This window comes from Triturus cristatus, chromosome 4_1 (genome assembly GCF_964204655.1).
Source record: "Triturus cristatus chromosome 4_1, aTriCri1.1, whole genome shotgun sequence".
Taxonomy (NCBI): Eukaryota; Metazoa; Chordata; class Amphibia; order Caudata; family Salamandridae; genus Triturus; species Triturus cristatus.
Genome location: NC_140585.1, coordinates 794512967 through 794538793, shown reverse-complemented (window position 1 = coordinate 794538793; position 25827 = coordinate 794512967). Strand labels below are relative to the sequence as shown.

The 25827-nt window shown below is 45.5% G+C and overlaps 1 protein-coding gene across 2 annotated transcripts in view; it reads right to left on the bottom strand.

Moving 5' to 3' along the window:
* USP44 (ubiquitin specific peptidase 44) overlaps positions 1–25827 on the bottom strand; it is a 243494-nt gene that overhangs the window by 156687 nt on the left and 60980 nt on the right. For both annotated transcript variants that reach the window (XM_085653378.1, XM_085653379.1), the window contains exon 3: positions 16912–17110. In XM_085653378.1, the coding sequence (XP_085509504.1) occupies positions 16912–17110 (199 nt within the window). The remainder of the gene's footprint in view (positions 1–16911; positions 17111–25827) is intronic.

The window sequence follows — 25827 nt, the reverse complement described above, 5'->3', positions numbered from 1 at the left end:
GCCGACATACACAAAAGCTTCGACGCACAGACAACGCACCCTACCACCGAACCAACGCCCGCCACCACCACCCTCTGCAACTGGAACCCGATCAGCACCGAAGACACCACCCGCACGATGAACTCCATCCACTCCGGATCTCCAACCGACCCCTGCCCACACCACGTCTTCAACAAAGCCGACGCCATCATCGCACCCCATCTCCGGGACATCATCAACTCCTCCTTCCACACCGCCACCTTCCCGGAGAGCTGGAAACACGCCGAGCTGACCGCCCTCCTGAAGAAACCAACGGCAGACCCCACCGACCTCAAGAACTACTGTCCCATCTCGCTCCTTCCTTTTCCGGCCAAAGTCATCGAGAAGACTGTCTCGAGGAAGGCGGCAAGCTGTCTGTTGACGAACAGCTCCCTCGACCCCTCGCAGTCCGGGTTTCGGGCCAACCACAGCACCGAGACCGCCCTAATCGCAGCCACCGACAACATCAGAACCCTGATCGACAACGGGGAAACAGCGGCCCTCATCCTCCTGGACCTCTCTGCGGCGTTCGACACTGTCACCGCATCCTAGTGAAGCGCCTCAGCAACATTGGAATCCGAGAGAAAGCACTGGAATGGATCATCTCGTTCCTCGCCGGAAGAACCCAGAGAGTCCGCCTCCCCCCCTTCAGATCCGAGGAGACCCCGAAGTCATCTGCGGCGTACCACAAGGATCTTCACTCAGTCCAACCCTCTTCAACGTCTACATGAGCCCCCTCGCAGCCATCGCATGCCAACACAACCTCAACATCATCTCCTACGCAGACGACACCCAGCTGATCCTCTCCCTCACCAACGACCCCTCCACCGCCAGAGCCAACCTACACGAAGGGATGAAAGACGTCGCCGACTGGATGAGGAACAGCCGCCTCAAACTGAACTCGGACAAGACGGAGGTCCTCATCCTGGGATCATCACCCTCCACCTGGGACGACTCCTGGTGGCCCCCGGCCCTGGGCACCGCTCCCAAACCAACAGACCACGCACGCAACCTGGGCTTCATCCTGGACTCCTCCCTCACGATAACCAAACAAGTCAACGCCGTCACATCTTCGTGCTTCAACAACCTGCGCATGCTCCGCAAGATCTTCAGATGGATGCCCACCGAAACCAGGAAGACCGTTACCCAAGCACTCGTCACCAGCCGACTGGACTACGGGAACACCCTCTACGCCGGAACAGCCGAACTTCAAAAAAGACTCCCAACGCATCCAGAACGCCTCCGCACGACTCATCCTGGACATCCCCCGACACAGCCACATCACCGGACACCTGAGACCTGCGCTGGCTCCCCTTCAGCAAGAGAATCACGTTCAGACTCCTCACCCACAAGGCTCTCCAAGACCTGGGCCCCAAGTACCTCAACGACCGCATGACCTTCTACACGCCCACCCACCAGCTACGATCGACCATCCACGCCCTCGCCACCGTTCCACGCATCCGCAGAGCCACCGCCGGAGGAAGATCCTTCTCCTACCTGGCAGCCAAGACTTGGAACTCCCTCCCCACCCACCTTCGGCGAACCCAAGACCATCTCTCCTTCAGGAAGCAGCTCAAGACCTGGCTGTTCTAGCAGTGACATTTCCCCTTCCCCCAGCGCCTTGAGACCCTCCCAGGTGAGTAGCGCACTTTACAAATGCCGTGATTGATTGATATAGCTACTCACAGACCCACAGCCACTTGCACACCCATATAGCCACCCAGTCACTCACACACTATAAGTTACCCTACTTTAATTTAAATGTTTAAACTATATAATAATGAATGTGTGAATAAAATGTATTTATAAACTTGTGAAAATGTATATTAGTAAACTGAACTCCTGGATCAAATTTTAGTACAGTATTTTTTTTTAAACAAATTCACAAAAACAACCAAGGTTACAGGGATGTTACAGTTAAGGAATAGCATTAAAATATCTTAAGATCTTCACTGGAAAAAAAAAAACCAAAAGGTTACAAGGATGATAGTTAGATTTAGATTTTATACACGTAAAACCATAGAAATTCAGCAGTTCTAGTTACCTGAGCTAACTAGAACTTACCCTTTCTGCAATGCACTGCTTATGACTTCACATGTTACACCACTCATGACATGGTCAGTGACATTACTGATAGCATCATCCAGCAAAGTGAACTACAGTATACTTCATAAAATACCATATAAATAAGAAAAGGAAACAGGTGAGACGTACAGCAGAGAGCTCAATGTAACAACTACAACATTCAATGATGACCCATGAGAGAATTCAACGGATAATCTTGTGTCTCTTCTAAACCACTACTCTAAACGCTAATAAACAAATTAAAATGTCTAATTGTACAGGCTAGTCTATCGCAAACCACACCACCACCATTCGTTAACCTGGAAAGAGGTTTTGGTGCAGACGTGGTTTTTGTGAAATGGACAACACACACCCAGAAGAGAGGTTTTAGCAAACAGGCAACTGTCACAAACCACTAATAAAATGTTGCTTCATCCGGGAGAAAGGCATCAGCAGAGATCAGTCTGTTGCAAACCACTACTACACTGAGCCACTACCTTAGAGAGGTCTTTGTAAACTACTGAATTTATTGCACACTACTACACACACTCTTCACAAAGGAGAGAGGTCTAATCAAAGTGGTCAGTATGTCGTGAAACAGAAATATGCTCAGCTATCACTGTGGAGTGAAGTCTTAATGAACAGCTCAGACTGTCGCAAAGCAACAACCATACACCTCAGCATGCGCCAGCGTAGAAGCTAGTTCACTCAAATAGTACACCCGTTTTAAACACAGGATCATAGTTCAGATAATATGTTAAAAATACTAACACTCAGTAGTACAGAAACAGTAATTTAACTTATGCAGTAGTTCAGTATATACATCTTTCAGTGTCAAACTTTTATGAAACAACTCACTGGATGACGTCATCAGTAATGTCATCAGTGAAGTCAGTGACCATGTTAAGAGTGGCGTAATATGTGAAGTCATAAGCAGTGTATTGCGGGGGCCATAAGTTATAGTTAGCTCAGGTAACTATAATGGATTCATTTCTATGGTTGTGTGTGCAAAGTCTGAACCAAACTATAACGTCCCTGGTTTTATATATACATATTTATATTACCTACTACCAATAGGAAGCTATAATTAGGACCAACTGTTCCCCATAGACTAAACATTTTTTGTTTAGCCATTAACTTTGGCACTAGTTCTGCATGGATAGTTTTGGGGTGATTTGTGAGGCGGGGGCCGAGAATTGGGGGGTTTGGGGGTGGTAAAAAACTATTTTTCCCCATGCAATGTCTATGGGGATTTCGACATTTTTAGACCGCTACAGGTCGAACCGCTAAACAGGTTTACACCAAATTTGGCAGAAAGCTAGTTCTTTGTCCAGAAGAACCCTTTTTGCAATTATGTGTAAATCTGTTCAGAAGTTTTGGAGCTCTTAAAGAAATAAAACTTCGAATATTTAGGGATGCAGATCCAATTTTATTTACTTTAAATAAACAAATTGACTGGGGGGGAGAAAGAAAATATATATCAAAGGTTACAGGGATGTTCTAGTTAGTTTCATGTTTTACCCACACAAAACCATAGAAGTTCAACAGTTATAGTTACTTATCTGAAGAAACTATAACTCGTGTGAAGTAACTGTACGCCACAAGTTTGTCGTCTGAAAGTATTAAATTACCATCAAAACATACATCAACGCATTTATATGTGGCTACTAGCAGTTTGACCACAGTGTAACATTGTATTGCATTTTAATTGCATTTGTTTAGCGCTTACTACCCCCGACGAGGCGTCTTAGCACTTTTCGGCGAGTAGCACGCTACTCCGGGACCCATAGAGGATTAGTGTTGAATTAGTATAGTGAAACATGCAAGTAACTTAAGTGGTGGATATGTTAGTTAGTTATTTGGATTCGGAACGATAGAAGAGGAAAAAAGGTTTGTATTTGTATAGCGCCTGTTACCCCTGATGGGGTGTTGAAGCGCTTTTCTGGCGAGTAGCAGGCTACTCCGGAACCGATAAAGGATTAGTATTGAAAATTAGTATAGTGAAATATGGAGTAATTTGAGTGGTGGATATGTTAGTCAGTTATTTGGATTGAGAAGGGTCGGGGAGGGGTAAAAAAAAAAAAAAAAAAAAAGAAAAAGGGAGAAAGGTTTGCATTTATATAGTGCTTGTAACCTCGATGAGGTGTTAAAACGCTTTGTTGGTGAGTAGCACGCTACTCTGGCACCCATAAAGGATTAGTGGTGAATTAGTATAGTGGAATATGGAATTAGAGAAGTGAACATGTTAGTCTGTTATTTTGATTGAAAGGGATAGTGGAGGGATAGAAGAGTGAAGAATTTCTTTTTTTAGGTCATAGCATTAGGAGGAGGCTTTTGGATGAGTAAAAAGGGTTTTTAGAGGGGAGGAGTCAGAGGGAAGAGTTTAGAAAGGTTTGTTGTGGGGGATCGGTATAGTAAAAAGTGTCAGATGATGCAAGGAGGGGTAGCGTAGGAGAGTCAAGAAAGGGTTATTTTGGGGAACATAGTAGTGGTATGTAGTGGTATGGGGGTCCTTACTATTGCGAGAAGATTGTATTTATGCAATAACTAGTAATCAAAGCACTCAGTCCTCATAACTTCTGTTTGTGATAGCACATTGCACTGCTGTTCAGTGTGGATACCAGATTTGAGTGACTCGGTGTTAGTTCATTGGGCAATATCTGCTTCTATGTATGCCGTCTGGTAATTTCTCCTTTTGTTCTTTGCAGGTCAACGCACTGTTCTTTGCAGTCGCCATAATTAGTTGTGGGCAGTCTTGCTGGCTGTCTCACTTACAGGGCGCGTTCCACTTTTTGTACCTTTGAGACCTCGGGAACACAGTTTATGTTATAAATATGAAGAAATCTGCTAATAAAAATATTTATAATATGGTATCTTATTCTGGTGAGCTACAAGGAACATCTCATTCCAAAAAAGTCCCCATAAAATTAAATTGTGCGGAATTTCTTGTATCTGGGAAGCTTATTTTGCCATCTTGTTATCGGAAAACTATAAAAATTACGCTGCCTCGAAAACATCTAATCTTTAACCCCTTCTGTGCTCATGACGGAATGGTTCAGTCATGAGCACAAGTTCTAGTGTGCTCATGACGGAACTATTCCGTCATGAGCACATGATCAGGAAATCCCTCTGCAGCAGACAGCAGAGGGATTTCCCTTTTTAGGTCTCAGCTAGCGAAGGCTGCGCTTTCGAGATTTAATGACTTGGAGAAGAGGGGCTTGAACCCGCCTCTCTTCTCCCCTCTTCTCCATTGGCAGGCCTCTTGAATGCTGGCCAGCCATTGGAGAAGAGGTCCGTCATTCCGATTAGGCCCCGTCCTTTTCGGATCGGGGGGCGTGTTTTTTTCAAGAAGTCTAATTATCGCCGGCCGGCCCCTTTTTCCGCTGGTGGGCGTGTTTTTTTTGTTGTTGTTTTCACTCTTTCCACGGTCATTTCGTGTCTGTTGCTGTGAGGCGAAGGCTTCCCGGAGCTGTCTGGTAAGCGAGGTTTTTGTTTTTATGTACGTTTGTTATTGTTTTCTTGCCTTGTATCCAACTTTTAGTTTCTTTGTTACAGGGCTTCCCCGTTGTTTACCTGGTTGGTTTTGTTATGGTGCAGCGGCGTGCAGGGAGCGCTTTCCTCGGTAAGTATGGTGGTGTTTGCGGGACTTAGGTAAGGTATCTAGTACGTTTTGTAAGTAACTTTTTTTTTCTTTACAAGGCTTCTCCGGTCTGGGTCGTTTTGGTGCAGCGGCGTGCAGGGAGCGCTTTCCCCGGTAAGTATGGTGGTGTTTGCAGGACTCGGGTAAGGCATCCTCTATGTTTTGTAAGTAACTTTTTTTTTCTGTTTCTTTACAGGGCTTCAGCGGTGTGGGTCGTTCCGGTGCTGCGGCGTGCAGGGAGCGCTTTCCTCGGTAAGTATGGTGGTGTTTGCGGGAGTTAGGTAAGGTTTATTGTACGTTTTGTAAGTAAGTCTGTTTTTTTTTGTTTGTTTACAGGGCTTCTCCGGTCTGGGTCGTTCCGGTGCAGCGGCGTACCTTCGGCTATTAGGTAAGAGTACGCGATTTTTAATTATTTCATGTAATTATTAATTTGGGTAGTGTTTTACGTTGTATCTTTATGTACTTTTCTTGGTCATGTTTTTGTTAGTATAGCGATAGGGTTTTTTTTTTGGTCGAAAGTGTTGTGTATTTTGGGGAGGGGGGGGCACGGTTTCTTGTGAATCTGCTGTTGTCGACTTGTTTTCCCGATGCTACGGTAGGCGGAAGAGAGCTACAAACCGGTAAGTGCATTTTTTTTATACGTTTAATGTTCTTTTGACGAGTAATTGGGAGGTAAATATAATATGTCTATGTTTTATTTCTAATTGTCTGTTATGTCTCTGTTTTCGTAGTGTTTTGTATCTTTTTTACAATTGTGAGTAGCCTCGTCTCAAGGTAAGTTACAGCTCTTATTAGCTATTGTTGATTTTTAGGCTGTTTGATAGTAATACGGGTGTTTTGTAACGAAAGTACTGTCACGTGTATTGTGTGCAATTCAATATGTGATTAAGGGAGGGTGGGGCACGTTTTTTGTTAACGAATCTGCTGTTGTGGGAGTGTGACAGTCTTTTCCAGATCGCACGGTAGGCGGAACGCAGCTACAAACAGGTAAGTGTGAATCTTTTATACGTCTTATGTTCTATTTGAAATTACTTTTACTGTGATTATAATGTTTGTGAGTTATCGATGCTGTAATTTTTTTCGATGTATTTTCTTATTTATTGTTGGATCTTAGACTGTTTATTTGATAGTAATACAGGTTTTGTAACGAAAGTACAGTCACGTGTATTGTGTGCAATTCAATATGTGATTACGTGAGGGTGGGGCACGTTTTTTGGATGAATTTGCTGTTGTGGGAGTGTGACAGTCTTTTCCAGATCGCACGGTAGGCGGAACGCAGCTACAAACAGGTAAGTGTGAATCTTTTATACGTCTTATGTTCTATTTGAAATTACTTTTACTGTGATTATAATGTTTGTGAGTTATCGATGCTGTAATTTTTTTCGATGTATTTTCTTATTTATTGTTGGATCTTAGACTGTTTATTTGATAGTAATACAGGTTTTGTAACGAAAGTACAGTCACGTGTATTGTGTGCAATTCAATATGTGATTACGTGAGGGTGGGGCACGTTTTTTGGATGAATTTGCTGTTGTGGGAGTGTGACAGTCTTTTCCAGATCGCACGGTAGGCGGAACGCAGTTATAAACAGGTAACTCAATTTTTTTTTTCTTTTCTAGGCATTGCCTCATTTTGTTATCCAACTAAATTTCTTTCTGGTTTTTTACAGGTATGCCCCACTCCGGACCGTTCCCGGGAAGCAACGTGCTTGGAGTGCTTTCCATGGGTATGTATGATGCGTTTTGCGGGTCTGTAGTAAGGCATCTTCTCTGTCCCTTATCTAACGCTTTATTTTTACTGTTTTTTTTACAGGGATTCCCCGGTCCGACCCCTCCCTGGGCAGCGTCATGCAAAGATTGCTTTAGCCGGTATGTATGTTGCTGTTTGCGGGTCTTCCTCGGGCCTGCCGTTCCCGTGCAGCATCGTGCATAAAGTGCTTTACTCTGTAGGTATAATTCTGTTTGCGGGTCTTAGGTAAGGCATCTAAAGGTAAGTTTCTTTACTTATTTTCGTTATTTGCCTGTATTTATAATGTCTAGTATTCTTGGAGTAGGTTTTAGCTTTACAGCGCATGTGCGTTGAATTCCCTTTGAAAACACCTTTGTACGCTGTCAGACAGGTTGGAGCCGCGTTTCCTTTTACTGAATCGCTATATGTTCCATGCATGCTTTCACATTCAATTCGCACGGAATTCACACCTCCTCACTAACAATAGCACACACTCTCAGGCAGCCATTCCTTTCATCCTTCCAAGGAAGCCCCCCACCCAAACATTAGCATACGGCTAGACACCAACATTTCACACACGCGCTGTTCGTAAACAAGTGTTACTTCTCTATTGTTATTCATTTAAAGTAACTCCCCTTTCCTTCGGTTTTACTGTACTTAAACTCGAAGAGCAGCCATTCTAAAACATTTCTTGGGTCAATGTCATCCGGTACGAGCTAAACTATCTCTACTGCTAAAAGGTAAGCAACTTCAATTGTATTGCCGTTTTTAAAATAAACTCATTGAACGTTTTCTATCGTGTTTTTCTAATGTCAAGTGCAGTTGTTTTATGATGTTAACCTTTGCAAACATGTTATGCGCTTTTTAGTTCGCTTGGTATCTTGATGCCTTTAATTTTCCAAGCTGCGCTTTTTAAAATTTGCAACGAAATAATTTGCTAGCATATATTGGGCAGAATTTAGAAGGGACACGCACGCACACCACATTACCTTGCTGTTTTTGCTTTCGCCGCTATTACTATATACATTACGGTACCGCTTCGCCATCGTTTGGTATCTTGCTGCCTTTAATTTTCAAAGCCGCGATTACTTTCTTTTAAAACGAAATCACTTGCTAACAAATATTTGACAGAATTTAGGAGGGGCACGCACGCACACCACATTACCTTGCTGGTTTTTGTGTTCGCCGCTATTACTATATACACTACGGTACCGCTTTGCTATCGTTTCCCGTGTATTTCATACTTAGTGAAGCGCTCTCTGCATAAAAGACTTTCCCCTGGTTTGCATTTCAGACTTGCTAGTGTTGTCAGGGATCGTACAATTATTTGTTAAAACACAACTTAGAATGCCTTTTGCTTTCGAATCGCTGTTTACCTTTTGGATTTCATTTTAATTAACTCCCCTTTATTTCTCTTTTCCTGGACCTGAACTGGAAGAGCAGCCATTCTAGACATTTCGTGGGTCAACGTAATCCACTATACATTGCGAGCTGAACTATCTCTGTTGCAAAAAGGTACGTAACTTCTAACATAGCAATTAGGATACGCTTGTGCATTGCCATTTTTTTAAATGTTTATCGCATTTGTAGTATAATTGCTTTACAGCTTGCATCTTTGCCAACTTGTTTTGCTTTATAATTATGGGAATTAGTTAGGTGTCTTGCAAGCGTTACTTTTAGATGCCACCATTTTTTTTACCTTTGATCCGAACTGCTTGCCTAACATATTAGTCCTACTTTTAAAGGAAACCGCATGCGCAGTACATTGACTTGCTGCTTTTGCTTTCACCGCTAATACTAGCCTCATTACGGTAAAACTTTGCTTTCGTTTGCCGTGTATTTCATCCTTACTGAAGCACTCTGCATAAGATACTTTAGCCTTGCTTGCATTACAAACTTGCTACTGTTGCCAGTGATCTACAATTATACGCTAATATACAAATTTAGCAGCCTTTGAATTTTAATGCACTTGCTACTGTTCGTTACATGTGTTACAACTGTTTCACTTTTGTTGCCAAAATGTGTTTCGTGATGCTAAACGTTTCTGTCAAGTGTTTTGTTGCGCATGTCTACTTTTGTATCTCACTTTTTGCCTACGATTGCATTGGAAAAGTTGGAGCTATTGGCATTGCTCATGACATTTTTGTTTATGTTTGTTTTTAAAACATTTAAAGAAACGGCATTGTTATTTACAATGTCAATAGCTTAATCAGTGTGTGTGTGTAGGTGGCTCTGTGTGTGGGTGCAAATGCAATAGGTCTCGCATTTGAGTGATTAAGCTATTGACATTGTAAACAACAATGCGGTTTCTTTAAATGTTTTAAAAACAAAAACAAACAAAAATAATGTCATGAGCAATGCCAATAGCTCTAACTTTACCAATGCCGAGACCATTGCATTGTAAATGCTTGTAATTTTTGCCTGGGGAGGTGGGGAAGAGCTTCCCTAGCCTCCCCAGGCATATTTTGGTATTTCATTGCAATGACGATCGCGCAAATGCCGCGCTATCGTCATTGCAATGAAATCGAAAATGAAACTTAGTTTCAGTTTCTCAGTTTCAGTGCTTGTGGGGCTATCTCAGCCCCCCGAGCACCGAAAAAGATGGGAGAGGTATCGTTGGAAAGGGGAGAATCTCCCCTTTCCAATGGTACCCTTCCCTAGTGGATCCAGGAGGGCGATCCCCAAGCAGGATTCCACCCACTAGCGCTAGGGAGGGGGGAGCGGCCTCTTGGGCAAGGGCCTTTGCTCCCCCCATATTTGTTTGGTCGCAAAAGACTTTCTGCCCCCTGGGGGACATATGGGGGCAGTAGCCCCCAAACTGCCCCCTCAGGGTGGCAGAAAGCCCACTAGAAACCAGGGATTTTTTTTTATTGTAGTTGGGGCGGGGGAGCCCAAAAAGGGCATGGCAATGCCCCCCCACCCCCGAGAAATGTAAGTCTTTCTGCCCCCCGGGTGCAGATGGGGGCAGTAGCCCCCAATTTGCCCCTTGGGGGGGGCAGAAATCAATTCCACTAGGAACCAGGGATTTCTTTTTATTGATGTTGGGGTGGCGGCTGCCCAAAAAGGGCATGGCAATGCCCCCCCAGAGAAAGGTCAGTCTTTCTGCCCCCTGGAGGGGCACAAAACCCACTAGGAACCAGGGATTTTTTTAAATTATTGACAGGGTGATGGCTGCCCATAAAGGGCATGGCAATGCCCCCACCCCCCCAGAGAAATGTCAGTCTTTCTGCCCCCCTGAGGGGCAGTTCGGGGCAGGAGTCCCCAATTTGCCCCCCCTGGGGGCGCGGAAAGCCAACTAGAAACCAGGGATTTTTTTTATTGATGTTGGGGTGGGGGCTGCCCACAAAGGATGCTGCTGCCCCAGAGAAATGAAAGTCTTTTTGCCCCTCCTGGGGGGGGGGGGGGGTAGATGGGGCAGTAGCCCCTAATCAGCCCCCCCGGGGGGCAAAAAGCCCAATAGGAACCAGGGATTTTTTTTTTTATTGACAATGGGTTGGGGGCTGCCCAAAAAGGGCATGGCAATGCCCCCACCCCCCAAACAAAATGCTACAGTCTTTCTGCTCCCCCAGGGGCAGATGAGGCAATAGCCCCTGATCAGCCCCAATTAGGCCCCAGGGATTTGTTTTTTATAATGTAGGGGTGGGGGCTGCCCAAAATGGCCATGATAATGCCCCCACCCCAAAAACAATTACCACAGTCTTTCTGCCCCTCCCTGGAGGCATATTGGGGCAATAGCCCCTTATCCACCACCAGGGGTGGTAGAAAGCCCTCTAGGCCTCAGGATTTTTTTTTATTCAGGGTTGAGGTCAGCACAGATTGGGCATGCCAATTCCCACACCTCCCCCAAAAATGCCACAGTATTTCTGCCCCCTGAGGAGCGGATGGGGCAGTGGCCCCTGATCAGCCCCCGGGGCGGCAGAAAGCCCACTATGCACCAGCGATTACACATGCTTTTTATATGCGTGTGGGTGCTGCCCAGAATGGGCATACCAATTCCTACACCCCCCAAAAACATAGCCACAGTCTTTCTGCCCCCCTTGGGGGCATATCGGGGCAAACCCCCCTCCCCCCCCCCCCCAAGGGTCGTAGAAAGCCCACTAGGCACAGACTTGTTTTAGCAATGTACCTACCTGTGGATTATGGGTCCTAGCGCAGCCGACACATAGGGAAACCGAGCAAACCTGTACATTTTTATAAACTAGACACCAAGTGGAATCCAGGATGGGGTGACTTGTGTGTGTCTCACCAGGTTCTGTTACCCAGAATCCCTTGCAAACCTCAAACTTAGTTAAAAAAGCATTTGCAATACAATAGGTCTCGCATTTGCGAGAGTTTGAGTTATTGGCATTGTAGATGACAATGCCTTTTATGTATGTTTTAAAAATGAAAACAAAAATAAAAGGCATTGTCATTTACAATGTCAATAGCTCAAACCTGTGTAAATGCAAGATCTATTGCACTGCAAATGCTTTTATATAGATGTTCTGTGCACTTCCTCATATTGGGACTTTCAGCTGTATGCGAAGTGTAGAACTACAAAACCATCATACATATAATCTGATTTCATTACATAACCTAATTTTGTTTATGATATTTGCCTTTCCCACGAGTGAAGATGCTAAATGCACTGAATTCATATGTTACATTTATATGTGCACGTTAGTGTATGAAATATTTTGTGCACATTGCTTGTCCTTTTCCCTCAGATAGCCCCCTTCTTTGTATTATTTATTTTGATTTATATTTGCTCAATAGATAAGATAACACAATCTTGAATATTTCCCTACAATTGAAGCAATAGGTGTAGACTTGTTGGCACCCTATTGTAAAAGCACCTGGATATCTGTTGTAGAAGTTTGTTGCAAAAACCTTAAAATGCCTCATTTAGTCAGTTGAATTCCATACAGCACACTGACATTTACATTTTGAGGCTTTCCTTTTTCAGTTATAATGTTCAACAGAAGTTACACTCAGAAAAACAGCTGGCTTCAGAGAGGTCAAGGTTACAACCATATGACATAATATGTGTGCTACTAATAAAACACGTATCTTTCACAGAAAAAAAAAATCAAAGTTCCAAAGAAGGTAAAATTATGATGGGAAAGCAATAAAAGGGGAGTTCTGTTTTACGTCGCTGACTCACTACCGAGTCATCCTCGTTAACGAATTGAAACCCCAGGTGCACACTCACATAACGTACGTAATGAATATTAAACAAAGCTATTTTACGTTTAATTGAGTTATTTCGATTGCGTAACATACAGGACAGTCCCTAACAGCAATGGCCACAGCACCGAAAAAACAGAACAGGAAAAAAGACGTCCTAGGCACGGTAAAACGGTTACCGTGCTACTTCTTTCTGTGTTGGATGAAGGAGTTGTCAGCAAGGAAAACAAGATAATGAACAGGTACTAAGGTAACGTGCAGGTCTGAAATGGCTAGTGAACAAAAGCGTATGTCATTCTAGGGAAGGTGGTGGAGTCATTTGTAGATCAGTAGAGTATGTTGTATACTATCTATTGCAACGTGGGAAAAATACAACAAATATCTCAAGTGTATACCTTTTACACTAAAAAAGCACCTACTTCGACGCCTCGCTGGGGGTAGTGGGCGCTATATAAATGCAACTACAATACAATAATTATTCATTATTTTCATGTCTGTTGCGGACATACATTTCAAGTATGCAACGGTAAGCTATCTGTGCGCGCGATGACAGACAGCAACATTGCAGCTTGTAATGTTACAAAAGAACTAGCAGTAAACGAAGCCTAAATATGGACAGTGAAAACCATTGTAGCTACCTATAGGAAAAGCGTCAGTGGCCCTTGGGCTTGGCACACGCTTCGGATCTTGAAGGTTTTGGGGAGAGGATGTGGTCCGTCAGCTGCGCTGCCACCTCTGGTGCAGTAAACCAGGGTTTGAGCCTCAAGGTCGCGTCCACATCCTGTGATTCGGGGCAAATCATTTCATCTCCCCGTGCCTGAATGTGTAATGTAAATACGGTGCTATGTAAAGTGCTCCAATACCTTTGGGTCGAGTTCGCGCTATAGAAATATGCCCCCCCCCAAAAAAAGGTTACTTACTAATTACTCATTGAAGCGCCTGGTTGAGAGACGCGGTATACTACCTTATTCCTGCAGCGATCGGTAGATGGCGATGAAAGTCCGCGCGGCGTCTTATCAGTGCGCGAGCCCGTTCTTACGGCAGAGCGCTCAGCCACCCACCTGTGTGCGCTCGGAACCTGGCAGGAATCCTGGGAGAGATCTTGTGCAAGTCTGATGTAAAATCAGTGCCAGTCGAAGCAGTGATTTAAATGCTCCAGCGCGCTCGCTGTGGCCCCGCCCCCTTGTGTATCTCGCAGGCCCGGCTCCGGCCTGGGTTCAGAAGGCCTGCGGTACTGAGCCGCTGCTGCCGGGTGGGGGGCGGGGGAGTCCGGGGGTCGGAGCCACGCCATGGAGGTCCGTATGGCCGAGCTCATCTGCTCGGGCCTGGAGATCAGCGCCGCTCTGAAGCCCAGAGGTGAGGCGGCGAGGAATGGGGGTGGGGGGGCAGAAGCTGCGCTCTTGCCTGAGCTCCGTCCGCGGGAGGGCTGGTTTGTGGTGGCAGGTATCCAGACGTTCTTCTGTTAAAGAGGAAGCGGGAATCACGGGACTGTGGAGGGGACCATATGGGTTAATGGCAGTCGAAAGTGAAACTTCATGCTGGCTTGTGAGGGAAGGGGGACAGGAGATGTGCACGCCGCGTGGCTGCAAGCACGTACACCAACTCAAATCCGCCAAAAGCCTGCGCGCGCACATCTCCTGTCCCACTTCCGAGGCAAGTCAGCAACAATAGATCTCGCTGGCGACAGCAGCGCTTCGCGCTGCGTTCGCCAGGCGAGACCTAAAAAACACATTTTCCTCAACAACCCCTTTTTTGATATCATTTGCAGGGAAAAAAACCAGACGCTTTCATCTGTAGCCCTTTTTTTTCCAATTTTTCACAAAAAAACTAAATGTACCTGTATTGTGGCTGGGGAATCCACAAACCCTGGGTACCGTTAGAATCCCCATGATGTTGGAAAAAAGAACGCAAATTTGGCATGGATACCTTATGTGGTTAAAAAGTTACAGGGGTTAAGAAGACAAAGCTCGAGTACAAGTACAAAGTAAAATACATTTGAAGGATTGGCCACTCTTGGATTTAGCATGGAGGCACCTATGGAAGTTCCATTTAATAATCTTTGGAGATGTACTTCGAGATCTGCCTACTAGATGCACATCGCCCCTCATTAGCCAATGCATTATTCCTTTTAAAATACATCGCTCCAGTTATATCTAATTATGCCCACCGTGGATGCCAGGGTCACAAGTATCAGGGCCAAGCTGTGTTACGAGAGGTTATTTACTGTATATAGTAAGATAGGTTTTCTTTCTATTTCCTTGTAATCCACTGGGGGATCGCTCTTGGTAGGCATCACATTGCATGTGCCATCTTCTGGAACTGGACTGACTGCAGCTGAACGTCTACTTAGATGGCCAGTAAAAAGTGGAAACCCAAATTATCCAGCAGGCCAGGGCCAATACATACTTCATCAGGGGGTTCATGTTTAAGAGCAGGGAACACTGGTGGGCATCTACATGTCTGAGGTTACAAATCATGGTCTGGTTTAACCCCTTCAGCGCTGGGCGAATTCCGCCGCGGTGCTGAAGGGTTCGAGCGCGGGCGGGCTCATGACGGAACGGTTCCGTCATGAGCACAGCTCAACCGTGGCTCATGACGGAACCGTTCCGTCATGAGCATGGAAGGGGTTAAGTATCCACTGTACAATTCAGTTGATCATTTGCACCCTTCCTGACAACAAAGCTTATTACATATTTCAAATGAAATTGGAAAGAGAAGAAGCAGTAAGCACAACAAACCAGACAACAATTCTGACAGAGAATAAAAGAAGGACCATTTCTCTTACAAGTACCTGACAAACCAACAATACTAAAAGCTCCCTCTCAAAAGGGGGATTTGGGGGGAGAAAAGTAAATAGGAATAGGCGGTGCCTTTCCCCTTTAAGCAAATCTAGAATGAAAGGGTAAAATAACAATAGGATTCATGACTGCTATACCTGCTGTCACTGCATTGAAATATGAGGAGCAAAAACCTGATAATTAAATCCAGAAGAACAAGAAAGCGACGTACCCGAAAAAACACATTATGCCGAGAATAGGAAATAAAAGCTTTCCAATTAAACAAGAAATTGTCAAAGCTTACTCCTAGCTCAAAGTGTTATTAGTTGGCAGCAGCAAGGAGACATACTTTAATTTGAAAGCGGAGTTAAAACAACCAATTATGTTGCTTGGAATGCAATACTATTTGTACAGGCTGTAAACTGAAACTCACACCAAGCAAGTGACTTGATAAGAGTTCAAACAGAGATGAAAGTTCTGGCAATTTTATTTGCCAATAGCATCACTGAAATGTGATCCATTAGACCACTACAGATCTTGGCCCTTATTGTTTATGAGCCCGTGTCTGCAACTAGAATCAATAAGTCAAGTGAAAGACAGTAACAGACGTTACTGATCAGCTCAGTGGTCAACTAGTCAATAAAAGAACAAAACAATTAAAATAGTGGTGGCAGAGGATCTCCATTTAATCCTGCCACAATGGCACATGAGTGGCAGGCCTCAAACCCTACGCCTCTAAAGCACCCAGACGGATTCCTCCTTGCGCAGCACAAAAAAACATAGAAAGGCAGTTTCACGTCGTGCGACACCATGAACACCCCAGAACAAAGAGCTCTGTCTGCCACTAATGGCTGCTTAGGTTCTGTCGCTTCCAATTATTCTATATATTCTTAACTTACTATGCTCTTCTTCCCCCCCCCCCAATTCTGTCGAAAGATGCATATTCTACTACTCGAAACCCATAATCATTATTGTATGCCTGTTAGTTTTGGGATTGTAGTTTGTGATGAGGTTGCCCTCGCTCTTGTGCATAAACTGGAGTGGTACTGCGAGATGGACCTTTAAGGTAGAAAACGTGTCGCATGATCAAACCAAATTAGAAATATCCAACTTCCCATGAAACAAACTGAATAGTAAATCAAAGTGGGTCTATCGTTCCAGGAGCAGTTTCATTGTACTTCGCGAGAAAGCAGTCCCAAAATAAACTCAATGTAGCGGCCTAGACAGAACCATGTGCACAAACTTGTACTGTAAAGCAATGCAAGAATGGCAATGCTACATGAATTTCTTTTTTTTTTTAAAGCACTTGTGAACATGGGGTTATGGTGGACTATTATGCACAGCTCTCAAGCAACAAGAAAACGTCACTAACGGTTTAGAATTACAAAAAACCTATTCTGCAAAACGTTAGTTCTTTTGCAGGTTCAGAAACTTAAGCTCGGTTGTGTAATCTTTTTCCATGCTGTACGTGGATGTGTGTTCAAAACATATGCACATGTACATACTGGCTTTACTCACTGTTGCACAGATCACAGGCATAGATCTTTCCTTCCAAAGCTTCAGTCTCCGTGAACTTGGCAAGCATCTCCGTCAGTAAGCATGGATGCAGGGACGCAGTATCCTTTCCGCCGCAGTGATACCGTTCAGGAAATTCAAGAGATAAGTCCCAGAAGGGTTCCACTGTATTAGATTTGTTGTCACACGCAAGACATGTAACCTGATGAAACAAAAAGTTAATATTTTTTAAAGACTACTTCTAACAAAAAAAGAAAACTGAGATCATCTTGTTCATTTGGATAAATGTCAGATATATTTTTAGGTCTTGGCTAGACAATGCATACGCTAACTGAAAGAGATGTTTCAAAACGTGGGCTTCAGCCTGCCCACAGGCTTACCATTTGCATGCTCCATTGTTGCTCTCATATCCTTTGTCCCTTATTTGTCCATGGCATGCATGCGTCATGCCTCTTGCGTTTGGCCCGCCCACAGAGCAAGGAGCAAGTACTTGTATCCATCCACTGCTCCCGTTTTAGGAGCTACTTTTTTCTGTGTTACAGCATCCACACGAGTGCTCCTGTTTTTACAAGCTCCATCTCTTCCCACCCAGGCTCCATTTCAAACAAATCTATTAGGAATCTGAACACAAAGGCTGCATTTCCACACGAGTGCTAGTGTTTTAACACACTCAGTCTATTGTCACCCAGCTCCACTTCGAACTATGTATAGATTCTTCCCTGATATCCAGGTCGAGGAACAAAGGGGTGGCCTGTCAACCAAAACACTTCAAGCCAACACCAAAAAAGTCCATCTAACGCTTTGAAAGCTTCCATCCCAGACCTTTGCGTGAAAATCTGCCATATGGGCAATACCCAAGACTGCACTGAAACTGTAGCGATATCAATGACTAAGGACCAGTCAAACTGACTAACAAACTAAAAGTCTGCGGATATCCAGAGAGAATAATCAAAAAAGCACAAAAGAAGAGCTAGCAACCAGAACCACAAACGCTTATTTGAACAAACTCAAAAGCCCACGCATTCTAGCCCACTCACGTGTCACAACCTACAATTCCATTTCAAATAAGGTCACAAAAATCATCCAAAAGAATTGGAGATTACTTACCAGTGGTAAATTGCAATGGGAAAAACAGTTATTCTCCTACAGGAGAGCACAACGCTTAAGAGACAGTTTGGTGTGTACATGCCCCAAACAGCAAACCACTACAATCAACACCGTACTTAATGCTTGGGGAATCCCTAATGTAGTCATCCATTTCCCCTGCAGTAACTGCAGTGTTTACCACCTCACGAGACTCACAAAAACCTTGAACCTAGACACTGGAAAAACATGGCAAATCAGAAAACACACTCCAACTCTGCCAACGTGCTTTATCTCATCACTTGTCCATGTGGTCGTCGTTACGAGGGGATGAAGAGCCGCAAAATTAAAGAATGAATTTGCGAGCATGGAAGCAACATTAGCTGCAAACGCAGCACTACTAAGATAACTGACCACTTCCTAGAACTCGGCCACACCACCAACATGACCGGGGTGGTAATTGAACAACTGGACAAAAGCACCAACCATCTACAAAATCAGCTCCTAGAGAAAGAGCAACGTTGGGTCTACCGCTTGTCCACCCATCTCAAGGGGCTCAACGACAACATACCATGGAACTCACTTCATAGAGCATGGTACGATACTCTGAAGCCAGTAATACATGGGCTTGCCACTTTCATACTGACAAAGGGATAAGGTGTGGACTACCTGTCTAGTGTAACATGTACACCTGGTCATTTACAATGCCATCCGTGCATCCAAACATCAGGGTAGCACTCATTGCACTAGTTCCCCTTTAAGTCCTCCAATAGTGCAATTCTATGGTAGGACCCGGAGGAGAGGATTAGGCTTATCTCTCTTCACTTTATTCTATTTAATTTTACTCCAGCCGCCATTTTAACGTTGAATATGAACAGAAAAAAAACTACATTTCCCCATAAACAATCGGGATTGACATCACATTCCAACCAATCCGAGTATAGTCCGTCCAATAACAGTCCTTGGAGACAATCTATCTCCCTCTTTCTTCGCTGCTCGAGCAGCAATTAGATGAGTGCTTGTTATTCTCCTCAATAAATCTGCCTTTGTTCTGTGACTGTATGCTGGGACAGTGCGTTTTGCGGCCGCTCCCTTTGTGCTTAACGATTTACACTATAATTGTCCTCAATTGTTTAGTATTGTTTCTGTGATTGTGCTCAGTGGGACATCGCGCTTCGGGACTGCCTCCTGTGCGATACTGTTGTTGACGCTGTAGTTTGCTGTAATTTACTGCAAGTACAAGCACCGCGGGAGCCCGGTCTCCTACGCGGTCACGTTCCATAGGCTCGCGCGCGGTGCGGTCTTCCGACCAGCACGGGGCCCAAGCTTGGTTGCACGCAGAGCGCCCTCTTTGTCCCCCACGGCAGCCAGAACACGTCCGGTTTGAAGCTGAGGCAGTGTTCCGGCGGCTGTTTGAACATCATGGGAGGGTTGAGGAGCACATGCCTGCAGGTTTTTGGAAACTGACACACGTGAGTGTAGTGGACTAGAATTCTTTCTGTCAATTAACTTTGTGTGTCCATTAATTTAGTCGAGCCGGTGTGAAGGGATCAACACCCAGCGGGGTAAGATCACTTATTCTTCTCTAGGCAAGGGACACCCCAGGCACTTATCCCACAATAAATTAAGGGGGCAGTCCCAACGTTTGGTGCACTACACGTGTTAATTATCTAAGAGACTACTATCCCTCTTTTTTCAGTGGGAATAATTCCCTTACATCTCTATTACCCTCATGGATTATGAGGAAGTTGGGGACTATACAGAGGAATAAGAGGTTACTTACCTCCCTATGGATGACCAGTTTTGTGAGGTCATGGACGCATTCATCCTGGAGGGCGGGGACGCAGGTGGTGGCCCCATTGGAGAAGCCACTGCGGGCACTCCAAGCGCAGTGTCAGCTACTCCTCAAACGGAGGGAAGACCCGCAAGGGAGCCCAGCCGCCCTACCTCCTACTCTGGCGGTTAACCCACCTGGCGTCACTCCTCAGAGTGTGTAGAAGTGTAGGGTCGATTTGGACGCATTAAGGCTTTTCTAGATGCTCAACCTGTTGTAGATACCCAGGTCCCCGGGCCCTTTAACGCAAGGCCACCCTCTCCACCACAGACTGATTTAGGGGATGGAGATGATTCTCCCAACAATTCGGACGGGGAAGGGGGATGGTTCTCGACCTTGGCGCCAGATGCCTAGCTCCCTGAGAGCGTCAGACATCCCGACAGACACCGACCTATCCACCCACGAAGACTTATTAAACCCAGACGACCTCCTACACCCTAGATCAGCGGAGTGGTGTCTGGACGCTAAGGTGGCAGCCTACAAGGCCAGCCGCCTTTGAAAGCCTCTGGACAAAGCGGTGAGAGGATGCCTTAAGGCAAAATGTCCTCGTCCTGCCCTGGACGTAAAGGTGGCCACGACCCGAGAGATAGACCCCAAAATGGCCACTTTTCTCGCGAAGTTTGTACGCGACCCTAAAAAAGGGATCGATCGGTCTTGGCGCTCATGCCAAGATAAGCTCCTGGTTATCGCCGGGCCCCTAGCCAAAATAATGGAGAAGGCGGAAGACGCCAAAGCTTCGGGCTCCCTCATATCCCCGGAGGTTCTTTCCAACTGGGCCCAACGGGCAATAATTTTTCTGGGAAATGCAAATTACACAATTTCAACTGAGAGGCGCAGGTCACTCCTTATCAAAATTGGTGGAGCTCTCCACGTTGGAGGTAGGGACTGTAGCTCAGGGGAATATGTTCGGGGATCCATTTGTGAAGGAATTAGGCACATTAGTTAACACATTTAATTCCTTGGAAAGGCGCAATCCTCAATTAAGAAGATTTTCACCCCCTGTGTTTTTGCGTCAGCCGGACAAGGTAGGGGGAGCTCGTCGGGCCGCCCGTTCCAAACAGCCTCCAAGGGCAGAGAGTCCAGACGTCGCCAGTGGTAAGCTCGAGGGAAGTTCGGCAACTATCAGATGAAATCCTACCTCCGTCGAGGCAGAGGCGGCCAGAGGGGAAACTTCAATAATGCACAAAGTGAGAGTTCAGAATCCTGTGGGGGATTTCAATTGGGGGGCAGTTGGCCCTTTTTCTTCCAATCGAACTGGAGAGAGCTCTCCTCAGATGCATGGGTGATTCAAACAGTAGGAGGTTTCCACATCGCGTTTTATGGGACACCATCCCAATTCCGCCCTCCCACCCCGTTGGTTTTTTCTCCAGATCGGAGGGCAATGGTGACCCAGGAACTGAGCGACTTTTTACGGAAAAGAGCAATAACACCCTGAGTGCTCCATCCACACGGGTTGGTCAGCAACATTTTCCTAGTGGAAAAGAGGGACGACGGACAGAGAACGGTCAACAACCTCAAGGAGTTCAACCCTTGGTTACTCTACCGCCATTTCGAAATGGAGGGGATACACCTCCTGCGGGACCGAGTCCAAATTTCAGTTTGGATGGAGAGTCCAGATCTGAAAGGCGCCCATTTGGCAGTACCCATCTTTCCCCCGGACAGGCGTTTCCAACAGTTCTATTGGGAATCCCACATTTTCGAATTCACCGCCCTTCCATTCGGGCTTTACTCGGCTCCTTGGAGCTTCACCAAGCTGATGAAGCCGGTTGTCAAACATCTGCGGGCTCAGGGGATGAGGCTTATCGTCTATGTCGACGATATCCTCCTTATGGATCAATGCCCGACTCAACTGTCCACTCAGACAGCAATAGACTTACTGGAGTCCTTAGGCTTCGTGATAAACTAAGGCAAATCAGCCCTAGTCCCATCACAGTCAATGGAGCTCCTGGGCTTTGTATTGAACGCTACAGATGCAACTCTCAGCCTTCCAACAAGGAAGGTAACCAAAATCCAGCACGATGGCCAAATCACACATCTCACTGACAACTTGCAAGGATAGTGGGGCTTCTATCTTCTCCCATCCAAAGCGATATTTCCCGGTCCCCTCCATTACAGGACCCTGCAACGTATAAAAATCGAACATCAGCAGAAAGGTCTTCCCTACTCACAGGTGGTTCCTCTACTAGAGGCCAAAGAGGAGATGGGTTGGTGGTTAAACCACATGGAAGCCTGGAATGGCAGAGCGATCTTCGTCTCTCAACCCGATCTCATAATAAGAGTCAGACGCCAGCGGTTCCGGATGGGGCGCGAGATGTGGGGAGTTCTCCACAGGTGGAAAATGTTCCTCCGTCGAGGGTTCTATACACATCAACTGCTTCGAGTTGATGATGGGTTCCTTCGCAATCCGCTGTTGGACCAAACAGAGTGAAATGTTCTGTTCTCCTCAAGATGGACAACGTGGCAGCAGTCAGCTACATCAGCCATCTGGGAGGGACGAGGTCACAGACTGTCGGATCTAGGCTGAACCCTTTGGGAGTATTGTCTAGCCAATCAAAAATCTTTGTCCACGGAACATCTGTCGGGCAGCTCCAATCAGGTAGCCGACTGGCACTTTAGTCATTGGAGAGATGTCAGCCTCTGGAAAATGAAGCCACGGATCTTTCAACAAATTCAGGACAATAGGGGTCCTTTCTCCAGAGACCTATTCGCATCTCGACTGGACTTCCAACTTGCATGCTACTACAGTTGGAGACCGGATCCACAGGCGACACCCTTGGATGCCTTCCAACAAGATTGGAGCATTGAACAACCGTATGCCTTTCCCCCCTTCGAAATGATAACGAGGTTGACGGCACAGGTGCGCAGACCGAAGGCGGAGGTGATAACACCTTTCCAATCCCTCTACTCCACGTCCCAGATATCCTCTGGGATCCTCAAGACAATCTTTACCCACTGGTCCTAGCCGGGTCTCTTCGCTTCATGGTCTGGAGGGTTACAGGCGATATTAGCAAGTCCCAGGCCTTTCTTCAAAAGCTTCCTCATTACTCACCAAGGCCTGGGCGGATAATACTAGTAGAGGCTACAGGTCGGCTTGGTCTCGATGGTTAGGTTGGTGTAATCAACACCAAGTTAACCCCTCTGAAGATCTGGCTTCACCAAGGTTTTGCTTTCCGATCAATTAATACTTACAGGTCAGCGGTTTCAGCAGGACATTTGCAGGTGAATGGCCGTCCTGTCGGGGGAACACCCTTTGGTCAGGAAATTGAGAAGAATTAGACTTTCAGTTCCGCCTGAACCTTAATATACATCCCTTTGGGACGTTAACAAAGTTCTACCTTTGTTTCAGTCCTGGCATCAGAATAAGTATCTGACCAGGAAACGGCTATCGGCCAAATTGGCAATGCTTTTATGTCTCTTATGTCACAGGGTTTCAGATGTCCACGCATTGGAGCACAGGTAGAGTGTTCACCCCGGAAGGGGTTTTATTTCACATATCACACAGAACAAAAACTAATTCTAGGTCTGTTTCTTACCCAGCATTACGAACAAATTAAGTTGTGTGTGGTTCGTGCTATTAAAGCTTACGAAGTTATGATTGAGGAACTCCGCCCTCATGGGGAACAATTGTTAATCGATTGACCAAACCCCACAAGGCGGTTTCATCTCCTACAACTGCCAGATGGGTCAGGTGGATCATGCAGGAAGCAGGGATTGATACCTCCCGTTTCGGAGCCCACTCAGTCAGAGGGGGCCATGGCTTCAAAAGCATTTTCTCTGGGAGCTCGCCTTGAGGATATACTTAATGCAGCAGACTGGTCAAATGATTCCACCTTTAAAACTTTATTTCAGACCGGTTCCCTCTCTGGCAAGAGTGGTAGTGGAGAAGCTTTGAACTAGCCTAATCCTCCCCTCCGGGACCTGCCATAGAATTAAAAATGTCCTAGCTAACGTAACGGAAAGTTTCAATTCTATTAAGGACATGGGGCAAATAATTCACCCTTACCCTGATGAGAAATGTTATGGTTATAAGATTGTGATTGAAACGATACCTATATTGTTCATGGTTGTAAGTCCGATTGTATCCATATGGCATTGATGTTAGAATATCTTTCATTACCATGGCAAGTAATGGGGATTCCTTTGTTGCAGGAGCGGATTCCAATAAACAGGAGCAGTGATCATGGAGTTTGTCGTCTGTCGCAGTAAGAAAGAGGAAGATGGATGTCTCCAAGGACTGTTATTGGACAGACAATACTCTGATTGGTTGGAATGTGATGTCACTCCCGATTGTTCATGGGAGAAGTCGATTTTTTTCTGTTCATATTAAACGTTAAAATGGCTGCTGGAGTAAAATTAAATTGAATAAAGTGGAGAGAGAAGCCTAATCCTCGCCTCCGTGCCCTTAATAGAATTGAAACTTTCCGTTACGTTAGCTAGGAAACTTTATTATCTATTTCCCGACTCATTGCCAAACCACGCTATAGACAATCGTGGCTTACCCAGGTACCCGCTTCCATAACTCTACAAGCCAAGAGGGTTATTCTTGATGTCCTTTTTTACCCCTGATACTCTTAACTTACAAATAGTAGTGTCACTTTGATACAATGGAGTCAAACTTTGACACACCACTTTCTGTGCATTCTTCCATCCAATAGACATCCGTGGCCACCCTAGAGTATTACCCCTGTCTCACAATTGTCAATTATAGATTTATTGAAATAAGAGTACATCCTTCACAGAGTATTACCACTTTGTATTTAAGTCCACATGTGCCCCTTTAGTTTGCCGGCGCCTCTTTATTTACACTGCCGCTACACTAAGCGGATTCCCCCATTCACGCGTTTAGTCAGGTCAACATGGTACACGTTGCCAGACGCTGACACGCCCCTTCCGGAAAGTAGTTGAAATACCCCTCTTACACCGGCACATTTCCCGCCGAGATCCTGACTAGCTCGATGCAGGTTTGAATGGAGGGAATCCATCCTTGACAAAGTAAGTCCTCGGGCATTATTTCCTTTTCACGGCAAGAGCGGGCCCCCTGGCCTTCCCCATCGCTCCTCTTAACTCCCTGCCTTTCAATTTACCCCCCGCAGTGTGTGGCCAGAGGAGGTTCCCCCTTGGCAGGGTCTATATGTCAGTTTGGTAAGGGTTAAAGTAAGGACTTCTGTTGGTCATTTTCCGTTTTTCGCCACATTGGTTGGCACTATGATCATCACGCTCTTTGATACAGGCATAAGCACGACCTGGTATTTGCGTTCACCTCGAGCCATCCACCCACTCCGCACTTAAATTAAGGACATGAGTGTGAGGGTTTAAGGTAAACACGCATTAGCGCGGCAGTTCTTGCGCTCGCATTAGCAGACGTAATTGTCTCACGTTCACACTCAACCTAACCTAAGAGAACGGCCGAACAGCTACTGGTGCATTATTGTGACCAGGCATGGTTCCTGACAGCATAACTATCATGCATGCTATTACCTGTCACCATGCGTGATTTTCTGAGTTCACCTAAAGCCCAGTGCATGACACCTCACTGAGGAATTTACACTACGGCTACTCCAGACTCAAGAGCACTCAGAGCACAGCATATAACGCGCAGCATGCAAGTAAGGAAATTCACACGTTATATGAAAGTATATTCTACATGTTTTGTATGTTTTTTACATTGTGGGATTTCTTTTACAGATACCAACCTTCACTGGGTCCGCAAGTACGGCTTTCCCACTACACTCACAGCACACTTTAGTACGTGTGCGGATAGTGCACGCAAGTTGCTACTTCCACTTTTTAGCCACCTCACTATGGTCCTGATGAAAGCCTTACGATCCACAAAGTAGGCTGAAACTAGTTGACCTATATTTAAGGGATACTGAAGCACAAATTTACCTTCACTATATCCCGCCTGAGTTTTTAATCGTGTCCTAAGAGGTTTTTCATAAGGGTATTTCTTAGAGACATTTTTTCACTTCATGCCGAGTACTCGCAGAGCACTCAATTCACTC